The sequence below is a fragment of the Geotrypetes seraphini genome, chromosome 7, assembly GCF_902459505.1.
Source record: "Geotrypetes seraphini chromosome 7, aGeoSer1.1, whole genome shotgun sequence".
NCBI classification, from domain to species: domain Eukaryota; kingdom Metazoa; phylum Chordata; class Amphibia; order Gymnophiona; family Dermophiidae; genus Geotrypetes; species Geotrypetes seraphini.
In genome coordinates, this window is record NC_047090.1 from 148,512,960 (window position 1) to 148,533,623 (window position 20,664).

Here is a 20,664-nt window from a genome sequence, read left to right on the forward strand (position 1 = left end):
CACCCCGACTCTCCTTTCGCCCTCCCCGACTCTCCTCTGGTTGCCCCGACTCACCGTTCACCCGCCCTGACTTTCGGTGTACTGCCCCGCCTCTCCGTGCGCTGTCCCGACTCTCCGTTCACCTGCCCTGACTTTCCGTGCACTGCCCCGCCTCTCCATGCGCTGTCCCGACACTACATTACGGGCAGGAGGGATCCCAGGCCCTCCTGCCCTCGACGCAAACCCCCCTCCCCCTCAACGACCGCCCCCCCCCCAAGAACCTCCGACCGCCCCCCCAGCCGACCCGCGATCCCCCTGGCGACCCCCACGACCCCCCCACCCCCCTTCCCCGTACCTTTGGTAGTTGGCCGGACAGACGGGAGCCAAACCCACCTGTCCGGCAGGCAGCCAACGAAGGAATGAGGCCGGCTTGGCCCATCCATCCTAAAGCTCCGCCTACTGGTGGGGCCTAAGGCGCGTGGGCCAATCAGAATAGGCCCTGGAGCCTTAGGTCCCACCTGGGGGCGTGGCCTGAGGCACATGGTCGGGTTGGGCCCATGTGCCTCAGGCCGCGCCCCCAGGTGGGACCTAAGGCTCCAGGGCCTATTCTGATTGGCCCACGCGCCTTAGGCCCCACCAGTAGGCGGAGCTTTAGGATGGATGGGCCAATCCGGCCTCATTCCTTTGTTGGCTGCCTGCCGGACAGGCGGGTTTGGCTCCTGTCTGTCCGGCCAACTACCAAAGGTACGGGGAAGGGGGGTGGGGGGGTCGTGGGGGTCGCTAGGGGGATCGCGGGTCGGCTGGGGGGGCGGTCGGAGGTTCTTGGGGGGGCAATCGTTGGGGGGAGGGGGGTTTGCGTCGAGGGCAGGAGGGCCTAGGATCCCTCCTGCCCGTAATGTAGTGCGAGGTGGGGGTAGGGGGTCGCCGTGGCCAGGAGGGTTTGGGCTCCCTCCTGGCCCGATATTGTCAGGGAGTCGGCGGTCCTTCGGGGTGGGGGTGCGAGCGGTGGGGGTGCGAGCGTCCTTCCGGATGATGAATCGGGCGTCGGGCGGGGTGTGAAATATGTAAAAAAAAATTTGTATACCGCGCTCAGGCATATAACGCGCGAAGGGTATGCGCGGTACGTAAAAACGCGTATAACGCGCGCGTTATATCCGCGAAAATACGGTAATCGCGAATAACAAAAAAGATGAGATTCGCGATGTATGTTGAAAACATTTATTGCAGCTTCTGAATAACACAGTGCTGTACATTAAACATGGGTGAACCAGTACTGTATAGAGTATTGTACAGTAATTATATTTTACTCAGTCGGTGTCTTCCTTCTCATCGTCCAGTACATGTACTGCATGCAGTGCAGGAAGAGGAGAAAAAGAGGATAAGTGAGCCCCAGGTCCCTCCACAGGCAGTGGAAGTGGATCTTCAGTATGCGGTGTAGGAGGAAGACGAAGAGATGAGAGGGATGCCTCCTCATGGATGGAAGAGGTGGATGGAGAGCAAATGACTCTAGGTTTCTTTTGGAAATACATTGTGATTTCTGTCTGGCTCTTCTGCTTCATCATTTCTTTATATATATATTTTTGTATGTAGAAATTGCTGCTTCTGCTAACTCCTTTATTTTTAACGCACGTACCATGGATGGATCGGTGCCATAGAAAAAGTCGACCGCACCACTGAACCTGTGTATGCCCTCTGCAATATTATCCACTGTAAACTTGTCTTCTAGCACTTCTTCTCTTCTACTCCTTCCTCCTCTTTATCTGGTATTGCCTCTCCTTCAGGAGTAGTCAGGTCAATTAAGTCATCTTCCGTTAGTTCTTTTGCTCTGGTGCCTATTAAGTCTTGAATATCCTCCATATCCATATCTTCAAAGCCTTCCGCACCCACCTGCCTTGCCAAGTCCACGATGTCTTCCATAATTTCTTGGACAGGCTCTGTGATATTGACAGTGTTCTCCCTTTTTACAGATTCTTCCAGCACAAGTTCACTGACTCTGGCTTGACAGCTTTCACCGCTCTTCAATAATATTGATGGCATCAGCAATAGTGAAGTCCTTCCACTTTTTCATGATGTTATCCACGCTTGGGCCTTTGTCCGTTGCATGCACAATCTTCTCCAATGAATACCTTGTGTAGTATGACTTGAATGTCCTAATTACCCCCTGGTCAAGAGGCTGGATGAGAGATGTTGTGTTGTGGGGCAGGTAAACAATCTCAACACCCTCAATGTGGAACTCATGTGGGTCTGGGTGTCCAGGGGTATTGTCCAATATCAACAGAACCTTGAATTCCGTTCCTTTATTGGCCAGGTATTTTCTTACTTCAGGCACACTGAAACCACTGTAGGAACAGTGCTCTGGTTGTCAAAGCCTTCTTGTTGCTCATCTAATAAACAGGCAGCTGGAACTTATCTTTTCCCTTCAAGGCTCGGGAGTTCGCTGCTTTATAAATCAGTGTTGGCTTTATCATATGGCCTACTGCATTTGCACAAAGCAGCATGGTTACTCTATCCCTTGCAGCCTTGAAACCTGGTGCTCACTTATTCTCTGCTAATGAAAGTCCTCTGTGGCATTTTTTTCCAAAATAGAGCAGTTTCATCGGTATTGAATGCCTGCTCAGGTTCATATGCCTTCTCTTCAATAATTTCCTTAAAGGTAGCAGGGAACTCTCTATCTGCCTCTTGGTTGGCAGATGCTGCTTCTCCTGCCACTCTCACATTACGCAGGCCATACCTGTGACAGAATTTATCAAACCACCCTTTACTGGATAGAAAGTCGATGGATTGTGACACTCCGCCTTCCCTGCTCTTCAAGTTATCATACAAAGACTTTGCCTTTCCTCTTATCATCACAGACTCTACCAGAATTCTCTTCTTGTGGCAATCCTGCACCCACAGAAATGTTGCAGCTTCCATACGAGAGAGATTGACATCTCGCACAACAAGTAATGTCTTTGCACCTACAGGAGTAGCTGCTGCAACAGCTTCACAGATTGCTTTTTCATTCTTCTTTATGTACCTAACGTTAGACTCATTAATGCCATAATGCTGAGCAACAGCAGAGGATGTCTTTACTCTCTGAAGCATATCCAATAATTCAACCTTTTCTTGTAAGGTTTTCACTTTTTTTCCCCTCTTGGGAGCATTTTCGGTAGCACCAGAAGTCTTGCGCTTTGTAGCTATGGTGGGAATCAGAAATTTTCTCTGTGAAACTGGGAATCAGCGATTTCTCTGTGCAGTGCTGGGAAACAGCGATTTTATCTTTAAATGCTGGGGATCAATGATTTTCTCTGTGCAACTGGGAATCAGCAATTTCTCTGTGCATTGCTGGGAATCTGTGATTTTCTCTGTGCATTGCTGGGAATCAGCGCTTTTCTCTGTGTATGCTGGGAATCAGCAATTTTATCTGTACTGTACAAACGCTAGGAATCAGTGATTTTCTCTGTGCAACTGGGAATCAGCGATTTCTCTGTGCAGTGCTTGGAATCAGTGATTAAATCTGTAAACGGTGTGAATCAGCGATTTCAGTGACATAATTGGGGGGGGGAGGGAGGAGCCAGCAACCAAAAAACCACAAATATGCGAAACCGCGAATATGGAGGGAGAAGTGTAGTTAAGCTCTGGAATGTATTGCCAGAGGTTGTGGTAAGAGCGGTTAATGTAGCTGGTTTTTTAAAAAAAAGGTTTGGGAACTACAATTTCTATTTCTTGATATTTGCTGAGTCATGATCTAAACTCCAATTTTAGTTGCAAAACTGAAAAGATGGCAAAATCCAGAGAAATTTTCCCTGATGCAGCAGTCATGAAACAGGGATTCCTTGTCGGGATGTAACAGAATAAAGGCAGTTGTGGCAGTCTTGAGAAAGAGAACTGCACTGGACATTTTTTGCATGTTTTGGGAGATATCATAGTGTGGTGTTATTTTTTTACCGGTGATGTTATTACTCACTCTGAAGTTTTCATATTTTTGTGAGTGAGCTACTGAGTGGAAGAGTAGTCTAATGTTTAAAGCAGTGTTTAAAGTCTACCCATTTGGAACAAGAAAAAACCTCGAATTGCTCTCGCCAAGCTGAAAGCCTCTAAGATTAACGGTGGTCTTAACTTCCCGGATTTCTATCATTATTATATTGCTTCACTAGCTAAATATGGAGCTTACTGGGTTACTGACTCCTATCCCCAAGATCCTCCTGCTTGGTTTGAAATGGAGTGCTTTTTATGCACGCCTTTACACATCTCCTGCTTACTAACGGTGTCAGTACCCAGACATTTGAGAAGGTACTCTTTGTTGGGTTCAACGCAGCATGCTCTTCATCTTTTAGATACATTAGCTGAGATCTCAGTTAATGTTAGCCCACTCATGTCTCTTTGGAATAATCCCAAAATCCAAAACCATGGCAAATCCCTCTCATGGAAACGGTGGCAGCGGGCAGGTATATGGTTTGCCCATCAATTGTCTACTCTTACTGCATCAGTTCCTTTTGATATACTTTGCTCCACATACCTGCTGCCTTCTTCTGTTTATTCACAGTGGCTCTCACTCATTGGAGTGCTGTCTTCTGTGCATATACGTTTTGACTTCATGACTTCCAAAAATACTATCCGCCATTGGTCTTTATTGACTCTATTAAAAGGCAAGGCTATATCTTTTTTCTATAATATTTTGAGAGATCATTCCTTCACTTTTTCACCTCAATCTATGAAACCCTGGGATATTATACTCACCACTCCGCTTTCTGACATTGATTGGGAACTCTTTTGGTCTTCAACAAACCGCCCGCTTTTATCTTCTAGAGTTTCACAATCAATGTTCTTTATTATGTGGAATGCAGTATGGACCCCATTTCGCATGTGGAAAGCCAACTTAAAGCAAGACTCTGTTTGCTGGAACTGTTTGAAAGAGGAGGGAACTCTTGATCATATGTTTTTTCATTGTACTTTGGTCCGCTCCTTTTGGACTCAAATTTGGAACACCATACAATCTATCACTAACTGCTCGGAAGAGATCTCTATGGACATTATAAACCTTCGCTCTCAACATCCCTGTTTCACACAATCAAACTGTCCTCCTAAGCTCATCAATACCATGTTTGTGACTGCTCTCATGCACATTTTGAAAAATTGGAAATCATCTTCGCTACTAGACTATACTTTTTGGTGGAACTCTCTGTGTATGTATCATAGATTTGAATCCTATGCATATGAGAATAAAATTACACTCCGAACCTCCATGAATTTGAAGAGCAAAAAATCACCCTGGTCATTCCTGGATTCCTATGTACGCTCTGCTTCGTAGACACTCCTGTCTTCCCTTCCTTTTCTTCTCTTTTCTACTTTCTTTCCTTTCTCTTTTAATTTCTATTTCTGTTCTCCCTCATCTTTTTCTCATATAGTCTTCACAAGCAGTTCCAATACTTGGAGCTTTTCTTACTGCTATGGTCCTCTACAGTTAAATATATATTTGCAGATTCTTTATACACAAAGCTTTATTTTGTTTTTATGTATTTGAAATGCTCCCTGTATTTTTCAAAATACTCAATAAAAATTATTGAACTAAAAAAAAAAAAAAAAAAGAAGCAGTGGGCTGAGACCCTGAGGAAGCGGGTTCAATTCCCATTGTAACCCAATGGTTAGCACAGTGGGCTACAACCTGGGGAATTGGGCTTGATTCCCACTGCAGCTCCTTATGTCGCAGGGCATGTCACTTAACCCTCTGTAGCCCTAGGTACAGAACTTAGGCCCTTTTTTCCTAAGCTGCATCGGAGCATTTACTGCTGTGGGCCATGGCTTAGTAAAAGGGAAGGGGGGGAATTAGATTGTGAGTCCACTATGGAGAGATAAAAGGACCTGCAAGTAGTGTAGATAAACTGCTTTAATTGTACCCACAAAAAGCCAGTACAGTATTTCTTTTTATTTGTTTAAGTCTTTTAGGTGACATTTGATTAGGTGCACTCTCTTTCCAGGTTTCTGAAACAGTTAGAAACATAGAAACATAGAAGATGACGGCAGAAAAGGGCTACAGCCCATCAAGTCTACCCACTCTGCTTACCCACCCCCTGTCTATGCCCTAATGACCCAATTTCCTTATCTTGACCCTCATAGGGATCCCACATGGGTATCCCATTTATTCTTAAAGTCTGGCACGCTGTCTGCCTCGATCACCTGCACTGGAAGCTTGTTCCAATGATCAACCACTCTCTCTGTGAAGAAATACTTTCTGGTGTCGCATGAAATTTTCCGCCCCTGAGTTTGAGTGGGTGCCCTCTTGTGGCCGAGGGTCCCTTGAGAAAGAAAATATCATCTTCCACTTCGACACGTCCCGTGAGGTACTTAAATGTTTCGATCATGTCTCCCCTCTCCCTACGTTCCTCAAGAGTGTATAGCTGCAATTTGTTCAGTCTCTCTTCGTACGAGACCCTTGAGCCCCGAGATCATCCTGGTGGCCGTCCGTTGAACCGATTCAATTCTGCGCACATGTTTACTGTAATGTGGCCTCCAGAATTGCACACAGTACTCCAGATGAGGTCTCACCATGGCCCTTTACAACGGCATTATGACTTCAGGCTTTCGGCTGACGAAACTTCTATTGATACAACCCAATATCTGCCTTGCCTTAGATGAAGCCTTCTCCACTTGATTGGTAGTTTTCATGTCTGCACTGATGATTACTCCTAAATCTCGTTCTGCTGAAGTCCTAGTTAAAGTTTCTCCGTTCAAGAAGTACGTCCTGCATGGATTTCCGCTTCCGAGGTGCATGACCTTACATTTCTTAGCATTGAAGCCTAGCTGCCAGGTTGAGGACCAACTTTCCAATGTAAGCAGGTCCTGCGCCATATAATTCTGTAAACTGCATTCACTTACTATATTACATAGTTTGGCGTCATCGGCGAATAGTGTTATTTTACCTTGAAGCCCTTGAGTCAGATCCCCTATGAATATGTTGAAAAGGAGTGGACCCAGGACCGAGCCCTGCGGCACTCCACTGGTCACCTCCAATGTTTTAGAGAGGGTACCATTAACCACCACCCTCTGAAGTCTGCCACTCAGCCAATCATTGACCCATGCAGTTAGTGTCTCTCCTAACCCCATCGATTCCATCTTGCTTAGCAGCCTGCGGTGTGGGACACTGTCAAAAGCTTTACTGAAGTCCAGGTACACGACGTCCAAAGACTCTCCCAAGTCCAACTTTCTTGTTACCCAGTCAAATAAGCTGATGAGATTGGATTGGCAGGACCTACCCTTGGTGAATCCATGCTGACTGGGATCCCGAAGATTCCCTTCATTCAAGATCGTGTCCAATTTGCTTTTAATTAGTGTTTCCATGAGTTTGCACACTATTGATGTGAGACTTACCGGTCTATAATTCGCAGCCTCTGCCCTGCAACCCTTTTTATGCAGAGGAACGACATTAGCTAATTTCCAGTCCAGGGGAACTTTCCCCTTACTTAGGGAGAGATTGAATAGCTCAGCCAACGGTTTTGCCAGGACATCACTCAATTCTCTGAGCACTCTTGGGTGCAAATTGTCTGGTCCCATGGCTTTGTTCACCTTGAGTCTTGCCAGTTCACTGTAAACTTCACCTGGTGTGATCTCAAAATTCTGAAACGGGTCTTCTGTGCTTTGTGTTGCCTTCAACTGCGGACCGTGTCTCGGTGCCTCACAGGTGAAGACTGAGCAGAAGTATTCATTCAGTAGTTCGGCTTTATCGGAATCTGTTTCCACGTAACTTCCGTCCGGTCTTCTAAGGCGTACTATCCCGCCTGTGTTCCTTTTTCTGTCACTAATATACCTGAAGAAGGATTTGTCCCCCTTTTTAATGTTTTTTGCCAGAATTTCTTCCACTTGAAGTTTTGCCTCCCTAACTGCCATTTTGATTGCTGTAGACCTGGTCCTATATTCTACTTTTGCCTCTCTTTTCTCCGTGCGCTTGTAGGAGAGAAACGTTTTTTTCTTCTCCTTAATGAGGTGCGAGATCTCCGCGGTGAACCATTGGGGCTTATTGTTTCTTTGTCGTTTATTTACTGATTTTATGAAGCGGCTAGTTGCTTCATGTATGGTTGATTTCAGTGTTAACCACTTAGCTTCTACATCATCGGTCTCCGCTTGGTCCTGCAGCGTCATGGATTTTCAATTATAATTACTGTTTTACACTATGGGGTTCATAATAAAAAAAAAACCAAAAACGTCTAAAAAATGTCCTAAATGGCTACTTGGATGATCAAAAAGCCTGATCGTCCCAGTACCCATAACCAAAGCTGGTTTTTAGATGTATCTAAAACCAGCTTAGGCCTTTCCCCTGCCTCTAAACGCACAGAGAGAAAAGAGACGTGTTTAGAGGAGGGGAAAGGGCAGGTGGTGGGCGGAAGGTGGGCCAACCTACACCTAGGCGTGCAGCAGCTATAACCAAAACCTTAGGCAGGTTGTCTAGTCGGCACTTATACGTTTTTGACTTAGACGAAGTCAAAACAGGTCTAAGTGCCGAAAAAGGGGCCACTGAGCTGATCGTGGCTGCTGCAATCAGCTCAGCGGCCCCAGCAACCTGCCTACCCCTCCACCGCAAGCATTGCTTCAGGAGAGATGCCTCATCTCCCCTACCGCAATGCCATCACTCCTCTACCCAAACTGCTGCGACCCGCGGCAGGAGAGATGCCCTATCTCTCCTGCCGTGGGTCGCGGCAGTTCGGGTAGAGGAGTGATGGCATCGCGGTAGGGGAGATGAGGCATCTCTCCTGCCGCGATACATCACCCCCCCACATACACACACACAACATCGGGGCAAGAGGGAGCACAAGCCCTCCTGCCCCGGCCACCCGCGGGCACCCTGACAATATCGGGGCAAGAGGGAGCCCAAGCCCTCTTGCCCCGGCGATCGTGCCCCCCCCTGCTGAGTACGATCGGGCCAGGAGGGAGCCCAAGCCCTCCTGGCCCCGACGACCCCCTCGCAGAGTACGATCGGGCCAGGAAGGAGCCCAAACCCTCCTGGCCCCGGTGACCCCCTATCCCCCACCCCCACTACAATACGGGTAGGAGGGGTCCCAGGCTCTCCTAACCCTTGACACAACCCCCCTCCCCCCAACGACTGCCCCCCTCGAAACCCCGATCGCCCCCCCGGCCGACCACATGACTCCCCCACCCCCCTTTCCCCGTACCTTTCAACGTCCATGTGCTTAAGGCCCCGCCCATAGGAGGAGTCTAAGGCTCCCGGGCCTAATCTGATTGGTTTCACCCGCCTGGGCCAATCCGGCCCCATTCTGGAGCCAGCTGGCCTGCCGGATGGGCGGGCTTGGCACCCGTCCGTCCGTCCAACGTTGAAAGGTACGGGGAAGGGGGAGGTGGGGGGGTCATGGGATCGGTCGGGGGAGGGCAATCGGGGATTCGGCTCCTCCTTCGCCTAAAAGCCCTTGTGTTGGACATTTTGGGCTTATGCGTTTTTTGGGTTCATTATGGGGTATAAGTGAAGACGTCGTGGGGGTGTACTATAGATGTAGTGGTTGGCTGGGCATTTAAACAGCTGAAGGTAGAGACAGGCCATAATCAAAACAAGGATGTTTGTTTTGGTTATGGACACTTTCCCTGCTTCTGCTTTCAACGTTTAAAGCCTTAGGGGAAAAAGGGACTTAGACGTTTTTTTTTATTATGCCCCTCTATATCTTTTCAGTTTTGATCTTTGCTGAATCATCCTATGTGTCATCATTAGCAGGTACATTGGAGATGGACTATGCTCTATAAACCTTACCAAAAATCGTACAGCAAGCCATTCAATTAATCAATGCACTGTTCTATTTGAGAATCTGTTCTATTTGGTTTAGTTAGAAAGGAATAGTTTTTCTTCTTTTAAGCTAGAAATTGCCATAACACAGTATAAAGAAAGTCTGGTCTGTTTAATTGCCTGTCAGCAGTGATTTCAGAATCAAATGTATTCCAATAATTAAGCCAAGTCCCTTTAACAGAATGTAGTAAAAAGTCTCTCAGGACTGGAAGCATATTGGAAATAATTCTAAAAGGAGCCACTTAGCTTTAGATGAGAAAGATGCACGTAATGTTGGTATTGCAGTGGCTTATGTGGGTATGTGAACACATAAGCATACAAATAACCATTTTTCAGCTACATGTATTCTGTAAATGCATGCTACTTGCTTGACATTTATGATCCCTTATCTGCTGTACTTGGGCAAAGGTTCGGATGCTCTGGTTGTCTCACCTCCTTGACCTTGCTCATACTTATCTTTTCATAATATCACATTTTGAGGTAAAGGGATCTATCTCAATTCCCGTCCCCACAAGTTCTGTCCCTGTCCCATCCCTGCAAGCTCTGTCCTCATCTACACTAGCCTCGAACAGTTTAAAATCATAAGTGTTTGAGGCTTATGAAGATGAGAACAGAACTTGCAGGGATGGGCAGGGACAGGGACAGAACTCATGGGGATGGGACGAGGATTGAGATTAGATCCTGCGGGAATGGGAACAAATTTGTCATTCTTTAGATAGGCTCTCCTACTATTTAATAAATCAAATTAGCTCTATTGGGGCCTCTCAAATTACTAGTGAGACAACAGTGAACTTAAGCATACAACATTTTAAAATGTGATTCTCACATGAACATTATTAGAAATTGGCCCCACCATTATTAACATTTCACTCTCAGTTCTATAGGAATTGCAGTACCTAAAATTGCCACCACCTCATCATCCTGTATGACTTCCAGGGATCCCGACACTACAAAGCACAGGGCATCCACACTTTCACCAGCGTGGTAGATGAGGTCGCCTGGAGCACAGTGAATAGTTTGAAATTCCACCGCTAAAGCACGCAAGCAGCCATCACTGGCCAGTCGGAAGGCAGGATGCTCATTAAAAACCTTTCGGTTGAGATGCACGCAGATATCAGCTCTCATATCCTTGGGGCAAATAGCAAGAACCTGAGGGAAAAAAAAAATGAACATTATGAATGAAACTGAAAAAAACCCCAAACAAACCTATAGCATTAATTATTCAGTCAAAAAGTGTTTCATAAAACTTATACCTGTCAGATAGTCAAGGCAAGATATCCAGAGAATTTAAAAAAAAATGCAGAGCATTTACACTTGCAAATAGCAACATTTACATGGGTTGATTGCATACATGTAAATAGTGAGGAGCACACGCGTCGTTTTGGATGTTTTATTACATTTGGATTCATTCTTTATTTTAAAGAAAGCAAAGACTCCTGAGGCAGGCAAGAGCTGAAATACTGTCAGTGTCGGGTCATTCATCTTGTTCAATTCTCATGCAATAAAGTACAATTTTTATTCTAGTTCTGGAGGCAGTTTCACCCTTGTGAGTGTCATTGTTTTTGGTTGTACTGTTGGATTCCCTTTTCCTGTTTTCTAGCTGTGAACACATAAGAACATAAGAACATAAGCAGTGCCTCTGCCGGCTCAGACCAGAGGTCCATCCCGCCCAGCAGTCCGCCCCCGTGGCGGCCCAACAGGTCATGACCTGCCTTAATCACCAAAAGGGGCCCCCTTGCCCCCTAGGTTTCTCATCGAAGTCCTATCTTCCCATCAATGTCCTAACCCTCCGGCCTTGCACCTGCACGACCTGGTGAGCTGTCTATACTTATGCAACACAAAAAGGTTTCACCAGGACATTGCTACTATGGCAACTAGAGTCCATCAATGCTGGCTGACTATTGTTGGACAATGCAAAGAGATGCACCGGACACTGCGTACAAAGGAAAACCAGCAGGAAAACACTGTTAGCTACAGTGAACTATCACAGCGTATAAGAAACTTTATACATTAAAACATGTAATGGACAATTAAAGATACCATTGTGTTTCTCAGAATTCCTACATGATACAGTCAGTGGGAAATTATATTTGTGTTTAATTTGAATGGGTCTATCATAATCACCAGTTTGTTTTAAGGAAGCAAAACTTTTGGAAAAATTTGTTGTCTAGTGTTATTGTAGCCAGCCACTAATCTGGCATCTGTTCTCTTGAATTTCAGTATTGCCTGATCTGTTTTAGAAGGTGGAAGGTTTCCACGAACTCTGTTATGGGTTTGTTGATGTTGTAGTGTGTGTCGGTGTATGACAGGGACCTCAATTGTATACAGTATAAGCGGTAGTAAAAGTTGGATTGGCAGGGAGGATTTCAGATTGTGTTAAGTGTGGAACTCTCTCTCTCTGAACCATGAATTCTAGTTTCACCTAATATACCCAAAATCCTTCAATGGTGCTGATGTCAATTGTTAACTATTTCCATGGGTCCTTTATATCTTATTGGCTCCTTGTATGCTTCACCACCTATCAGCTGTATCCTTTGAATGCATTTGGTCCTCACTGTCTGCCAACTGATTTGCAACGCTGAACAAATTTTTCCCCGTCTCCGCAGATACTCATTTTCCCGTCCCATCCCGGTGAGTTCTTTCCCTGTCCCTTCCCCATTCCTGCAAGCTCTGCCCTCATCTGCATAAGCCTAAAACACTTTAAAATCATAAGTGCTCTAGGTTTAAGCAGTTAAGGCTGAGCTTACAGGAATGGGGCAGGGACAAGGACAGCGACAAAACTTGTGGGGATGGGACTGGGAAATTGAATTCCTGCTGGGACGGTGAAAGAATTGTCCCCGTGTCATTCTCTAGTAGATAGCACTGGCCCTCGCACCTCAGGTACCATTCTGTTGAGGGCTGTCAGGACCTAAACTGCCTCTTTAAGATCCCCCTATTTTTGCCCCTAACTTTTCTCTACCCCCATTTCTTAAAAAAAAACAACCAAAAAACTCATCATCATCAACATTGTTTATTCACACCATTAAAAAGGTTATAGAAAATGAGCAGGTCGAGATCGTGTAGGACTTCAAAACATTACAATCATAGAACAGAGAATTTTCTTTTGCAACTATTATGTTTCACAGTGTGCTAAAAATGAGCTGCATATTTAAGAATACAAGGAAAATTGTTTTAAACCCTCACCGCCATGTTTTTGAATATACATGAAGGCTCGGAATCTAAAAGTGATGCTGGTAGGAAGGCGCTGGTAGGTATTCTACCGGCGCCTAAGTTGTTTTAATTGGCTATTAACGGTGTGGGTCTATTGGGTCAGTTGGTCTAGAAACAATTGGTCTAATGATACAATTAGTCTAAACAAAAGAGGAGAGAGGATACTGAATCAAAAATCAATTAAAATTTGTAAGAAAAACCTATAGCAAAATGCAGAAATTAAAGATTAAAACACAAGCTTTATGAAAGAAGTTAATTTTGCAAGCATATATATGAGTGAAGAAAGCTAAAATGAGAAAATTAAAAAGCACAAAAGTTTGTTAATGTTGTTCTAAAAATGTAGATTGTGAGCAATGTTGTGTACAAAATCCAGAATATTGTAGGAGGCTCCCTGTTCATAAACAGACAAAATACAATTTTCACAGCTTCTTTCATCATTTTTCTGCTATTTTCATTGCTCGCCTTGTATTATGCATTCCATCTGATCTTCAACATCTTTCTGCAATTCAGTGATCAATTTATAAACTCCAACATGTGCCCTTCCAACCAACACTTCCAGTCTTCTATGCCTTGATTCCACTATGTTCTGTGTTCTTGATATGCCCAGCTCAACAGGAGCATTGACAGACCACAGAGATGGTGGAAGATTAAAGCATGCAGTGCATTCTTATTATTTACTTTAAAAAAGTGATCTGCCATATGATAAATGTATGACTTCATATCTTTATCTTGTCCATTAGACGATTTAACTTTTAGAAGAATTGTCTCTTTGGACAATTGTATTCTTAGACCAACTGTCATTAGACTGATTGTCCATTAGACCAATTGTACCATACCCGAATTTGGGGAAGTGTTTGGAAGGGAGATTGAAGAAAGATTGGAATTATGGGGTGTTTGGGAAGGGGATGGGACAGAAAGAGTGGCTCAGGACTGGGGGGAGTGTTTGGAAGGGGGTTATGAGGCAATAGGACCTTCAGCTACTCTTCAGCTTCTCTTCAGCTACATTCTTCAGCTACTCAATATTTCTCCTCTCTCCCAATACTCCAAGTCTCTCTTGTCTGTACCCTTTTCCTCTACTGCCAACTCCCGACTCCATCCTTCTGTTTTGCTGCACCGAATGCCTGGAATAACTTGCCTGACTTGGTACGTCAGGCTCTGTCTCTGGTGGAATTCAAATCCAAGCTGAAAGTCCACTTTTTCAAAGCTGCATTTAAGTCCTAACCCTACTAACTTGTAAACCACTATATTTGTTTGTCATTCCTTCTGTAGTCTTCTACCCTCTTCACCTCTTCGTTCCTTTGCATTTCTCTACATGAGTAGCATATATTGGTTCACCATTTTTGTCCAGTGTGTCAGTCATCTTTAGATTGTAAGCTCTTTCAAAAAGGGACCGTCTCTTGCCTGTTTAATGTACAGCACTGTGTGCGTCTTGTAGTGCTACAGAAATAATAAATAGCAGTAGTAGTTTAAGAGGGGTTTGAAGACTGTGCTGTTTGTGCACTCTTTTGCCCTGGATCGATAGCATGGAATGTTGCTACTCCTTGGGTTTTGGCCAGGTACTAGGGACCTAGATTGGCACCATGAGAACAGGTTACTGGGTTGATGGACCAATGGTCTGACCCAGTAAGGCTATTCTTATGTTCTTACTATTTGGGTGCCAATATTCAGTGCTGGCACTCATATAGCTAAGTAGTCCAAAATAGGACAGCCTTTCATGCAACCCTTTCTGGTCAATTAGCTATGAACTCCTTTTATCAAGCAGCGGTATAGCCTTTTACTACAGGATGGGGAGGTAAATGCTCCGACGCTCGTTCAATTCCTATGAGCATTGGAGCATTTACAGTACCTCACTGCCACTGGTAAAAGGCTCTACCTCTGCTTAATAAAAAGAGCCCTATTGAATATCAGCACTGAATTTAGCCCAGGCCCACATAAGTGCTGGCCCCTCCCTTACTGCTCTCTGGACCACCCCAGCACTACCTGGGCAGTGTCATGGCAGTCAGCGTCAATATTCAGTGGCACTGCCTGGTTACGTGGTGCAGAATACAGACATTAATTCATGTAGTTAAAGGAGCCTCTCCTGTCCATTTAAATCATATCAACTCCATTGTTGCTTTTTTAAATATTTTTTATCTTTGGGTGTTCCTTTAGTTTTCCTTTCATTTCAATGTATTTATTTTTACCTTTTTTTAATACTTCAAAGTATTTATTATTGCAAAGTATATTATAATTTTTTTTACCATTTCTAATATATAAAAAAAAATTTAAACCTTATTTTTGTCTGTAATGATCTTTGTAAAAAAAACAAAAAACTTTCATTAAGAAATAAAAAAAAGTTGAATTAAAATAATTTCTGCTATTGTCATTTCAAATTTGACACATAATTTGAAACTGATGGATGGAAGTTAACGGCTATGTCACTGTCGTTTCACTCTTAATGGTCTTTTGCCTCCAAGAAAAATGCAAGTCATTAAGTTTTCATTTGCTGTCACACTCAATTTCTTTAAAACTAAGAAACACAGAATGCAAGTCTTAATAATTTAACCCAGTGCTATATATATTTTACAATTGTTTAACACATAGGGGCTCATAATAATAATAATAATAATAATAATAAAAACATCTAAAAGCCTGATCGTCTAAGCACCCATAACCAAAGCTGGTTTTTGACGTATCTAAAACCAGCTTAGGCCTTTCCCCTGCCTCTAAATGCATAGAGTGAAAAGAGGCATTTTTAGAGGAGGGGAAAGGGCGGGAGGGGGGCTGACCTACATCTAGGCGTACAGCAGGTATAACCAAAACCTAAAACAGTCTGCCTAGTCGGCACTTATACGTTTTGACTTACACCAAGTCAAAACAGGTATAAGTGTCGAATAAGGGGCCGCCGAGCTGATCGTAGCTGCTGCGATGAGCTCAGCGGCCCCAGCAACCTATACACCCCGCACTGCAACCATCGTAGCAGGAGAGATGGCTCATCTCCCCTGCCGCGACGGCAATCAGTCCCCCCCAAACCGCGGCACTTCGGGATGAGGATCACGATCCTTACCCTAAAGTACCATGGTTCGGGGGGATGGCCGATCACCATCGTGACAGGAGAGATGCCCAATCTCTCCTGCCGTGATCTAACCCTCCCCCATGACAAGATCAGGGCAGGAGGGAGCCCAACCCCTACTGCCCCGCCGAAACCCCCACCCGCACCTGCGACACGTTCGGGGCAGGAGGGAGCCCAACCTCTCCTGCCCCTCCGAAACCCCCTACCCTCCACCCCCACTAAGATACGGGCAGAAGGGATCCCAAGCCCTTCTTCCCTCGATGCACCCCCCCTCACGATCGCTCCCCCGAACCCCCACTCGGCCCTCCCAAACCCTGCGACCCCCCCCCTCACCTGGTGAACCTCACCCCCGACACCCCCCCTGTACCTTAACAAAGTTGGTCGGATGGACGAGTCTCAAGCCCATCCGTCCGGCAGGCCCGCCATCCTCAGAATGGTGGGCCTTAAGGCCTGATTGGCCCAGGTGCCCCAAGCCGCGCCCACAGGTGGGCCTTAGGCACCTGGGCCAACTGGAATTGGCCCAGTTGCCTTAGGCCCCTCCTGTATATATATATATATACATACACAGAATACATGCACACACACGTACGTATGTACATACATATATATAGATAAAGATATAGATAGATGCACATTCTAGAAAGAACATAGAAACCAAAATTAACACATCTAGGTCAGTTTAATGTACAATTCCAGTACCATTTTAGAACAGGAACTGCCAATATAGAGTCTCTTCTAAATTACAAGCAAGAATACACATGTAGACGCCAGCAGTGACAAATGTGTTAGTCAGGTAGGTATACACGTTTTGCAGGAGGAGCCATTTTAGAAAAAATCCACATAGGAAGCGTAAGTACTATTGTAGATCAGAAAAATCATGATTAGTCTAGTGAAAGTCAGGCTGGGAGCCGAAGTTAAAAGTTAGCATGACTTTACTGTTTTAAAATTTTTTATTTTCTCGCTTCATATTTTCTGCTTTTTAGCAGGAGATTTCCCAGACTAGTGCAAGAAAACATATTTTCCATGCATATTTCTTTTATCAGTAGTGGCTAGCACTTGCAAACACTGTTAGAGAAAATGTATCTCTTCCTTCCCTAGGAAAACCATATCCATTTTCTTTCCCATGGAAAAACATATCCAATGCGTACACTGGTACTTCTTGATTGGCTACAACTGTCCGCACCCCCTGAAGGCAGAAAATATAATGCTCATTGTATGTTCTTACTGTTGGGACATTTTCTTGGGACTTGTGTCTACAGTCAAATCTGCATCCAGATCTATGCCAGATTATGTGTAGATGGAGTTATGGGGATTTCAAGGCCTATGTTTATAGTCCTTTGCCATTCCATCAATCCCACCAGAGCTGAGCAGAGTTTGTGCTGTCCCTGTGCATCTCTGAATATCAGATTGCTAACAGCTACACCTGATGGTCTACCTTATCTGACTTTATAACTGCAAACAATAAAAAGTGATTACAGGAATCAAGATTTTTAGTCAATCTCTGATCTTTAAGTTTTCTCAACTTTGGAATGATCTTCCATTTCTTTTAAGGAGTTCCGGCTCACTTCAATTTTTTTGCAAATCTTTAAAAACTACTTTATTTGCTACACACTTTGAAAATTAATTTCCTGAAATTTAGTCTTATTTTTTATGGTTTTTGTTTGTTAAGTTAATTATTGTAAACCGAGTCGAGCTTTCTTAGGATGATGACTCGGTATATAAAGCCAAGCTTTAGATTAGATTAGATAACTGTTCTGGGAGTTTAAGTATGTTTGCTTGCACCTAGTAGTAGAGAAGCCTATCACAGTGTTAGGATATGATTGGCTTTATTCACTTAAACATTGGAACATCACTGTGAAGGTTTACAGATGCAAGGCGCAGTGAGAGCAATTCATGCCTGAGTCGCATTGTTTTTGGAGCTGAAATTTCGAGGGTGGTAGTTTGACTTCACAGGTGATCCCATGAGCCCTGACGCAGCAGCTGAGATCGAGGCATCAAAGACTTTCCTCAGTCGAGTACTGCTATGACTATTTGAGTTCAGTTTGACTACTATTTCTATCCCCACAGATTTGATTTACTAGCTCTGTCTTTCATGCAGAGACAGTTTTAATGGTTTGATTTTCTGTGATAAGGTTTTTTTTTTTTTTTTCTGGCTGAGTGGATGCTGCAAAAGTAGAGCTAAGCTTCAAATGCACTTTTGCTTAGGTTTTGCTGTTTTCAATAACTATTGCCCCTACAACAACTGAGGCTTTTTCCTTCTTTGCGAATAATGCTGTGTCATTCTTAGGGCTCCTTTTACTAAGCTGCGGTAGCGTTCTTAAGAACTGACGCCAGCTCAATGGTGGTGTTAGCGTCTAGCGCACGCTAAGCGCACTCTAAAACTGCTACCAAGGCTTAGTAAAAGGAGCCCTTAGTGTTTAATTTACTGGCCTGAGTGAATGAATGTCCTAGTAGTAGAAATACACTTATGTTTATGTTTATTAAGTCTTGGTGTATCACTTTTACTAAACAAATAGGTCATAAGTAGTTTAAAGCCCATAAAACATAGCAAAGAGAGAATGACAGAAATCATGAGGCCAGAGAAATATTCACAGAAAGTATAATATGCAGTCTCAAAGAATGGTAGGCTGCCACACATGTATTCCCAGTGTGGAAATTTACAAGGGGTACCACACCTTCATGACTACCCCATTCTAAATCACAATCTGCCCGAAACATACCCCACTCAACCCACCCTAAGACTTCTGGGAGTGATGATAGACAGAAGCTGTACCATGCAACCACAAATCAACAAAACAATACAGAAATCATTCACGGTCATGAGAAACTTAAGGTATATCCGAAAATTCTTTGACAGAAAACAATTCCAGCTCGTGGTCCAATCCCTAGTCCTAGGACTTCTAGACCACTGTTCTTCAACCACCTGTTCACAGAAAATTCCTGCCAGTCCACGCAGGGCTGGCAAGATCTGATTGGGGCCATCGGCAGTGTTTGGGTTGCAACGGCGATGAGCGGCATTGGCGGTCCCTCCCCGTGACACAATTCAAGTTCGGCAACGGCTCCCCCAGCACTCAAGATCGGCAACAGGCTTCCCCACCCTCCCACACTGGCACTCAAGATCGGCAATGGGCCTCCTTCTCCCCCCGGCATCAACAGCACTTCAAATCGGCAACGTGGTGCTCAGCCCAAAGCTTCCCTCTTACTCAGCTTCCTGTTTCTGCCCAGGCAGTTTGAGTTAGAGGGAAGCTTTGGACTGAGCACCGCGTTGCTGATCTGAAGTGCTGTTGATGCCAGGGGGAGAAGGAGGCCCGTTGCCGATCTTGAGTGTCATCGCGGGGGGGGGGGGGAGGGAGGTGTTGCCGATATTGTTGCCAAAATCGGAAAGAAAGGCGATAGGAGATGGATCTGTGGTGGATGGAGAGATTGAGAGAAGGGGACAGATGATGGAAGTGGGGGGGGGGAAGAGAGAGAAGGGGCAGATGATGGAAGTGGGGAGAAGGGGTAGAGAGAAGAGGGCAGATGATGGAAGTGGGGAGAAGGGAGAGCAAATGCTGAATGGAAATGGAGAACGAGAACACATATTGGATTGAAGGAGGAATAAAGAAAAAGGACATATGCTGGATGGGGGAAGAAGATAGAGTTAGTGAGATAGTGGAGGGGGAAGGAAAGGGGTGGCATGCTATGGGTAGACACAGTGAAAAGAGGGAAACTGAGGACTGCATAGTAAGAAAGAATTTAATTTAGACATAGGCAGAAAATAAAGAAGGAAGACCAGAGAAGGGAAGAGAGAGAGGAGAGAGAGATGCCAAAGAACGGGGAAGGAGACAGAGATATCAGATCTGAGCGGAGGAAATGAGAAGAGAGAGATGCTAAAAACCACTGGGGGGAGGGAAAGAGAGATGAAAGGTGAAATATGCCAGACCATGAGGGAATAGAGGGAAGATGATGGATGCCAGACCAAAGAGGGGAGGGGGGGTCTACAGGAGAGATGTCCGGGAGAGACAGACAGTTTTTGGAAGGGGCAGAGAGTGGATGGAATGGGCAGATGCTGGATTGAAGAGAAAGGGCAGACGCTGGAAGGAAAAGAGAGAAAAGAAGATAAAAGCAGAAACCAGAGACAACAAAAGGCAGAAAAAAATCATTTTATTTCTATTTTGTCATTAGAATATATCAGATTTGATATCCTGCTAGAGACATAACTGGGGACTGCAAAGCCCAGGCAGTGCTTCTTTAGCTTACAGCTAGCTTAGGACTCTCTCTGACCAGGGGGCACTCCCCTAACACTATTTCTGTCATGTGTGACTATAGTATTCTGTTAGCATGATATTTCTGTGTAGCATTCTATAATAATTTGGCTTGTTCAGTTTTCTTGATAGTAGAGGGGATAAATGTGAAGGGGAGGGGAGACAGGGGTTTTGTTGGTCCTTGCTCTCTATATTTGTATTTATAAAATGACGAGACTACACTGAGCCAGTTGGAAGGCTCAGGGAGTCTCCCAGCACCCGTTTTTAGTTTGTTTCTTTTTCTTTTTGCTTTATTTGAATCTCACTTTGGCCGACATCGCTGGACCCAGGAGCAGGTAGGGAGGCTTGCCGGCGTGGGAGTGCACTCCGCCCCTCCTCCCCACCCGACGGGACTACGTTGAACCAATAAAAGATTC

The 20,664-nt window shown here is 44.8% G+C and overlaps 1 protein-coding gene across 7 annotated transcripts in view; it reads right to left on the minus strand.

The window, feature by feature from the left end:
- KCNH5 (potassium voltage-gated channel subfamily H member 5) overlaps window positions 1-20,664 on the minus strand; it is a 316,925-nt gene that overhangs the window by 56,295 nt on the left and 239,966 nt on the right. For all 7 annotated transcript variants that reach the window (XM_033952023.1, XM_033952024.1, XM_033952025.1 and 4 more), the window contains one exon: window positions 10,639-10,891. In XM_033952023.1, coding sequence (XP_033807914.1) covers window positions 10,639-10,891 — 253 coding nt within the window. The remainder of the gene's footprint in view (window positions 1-10,638; window positions 10,892-20,664) is intronic.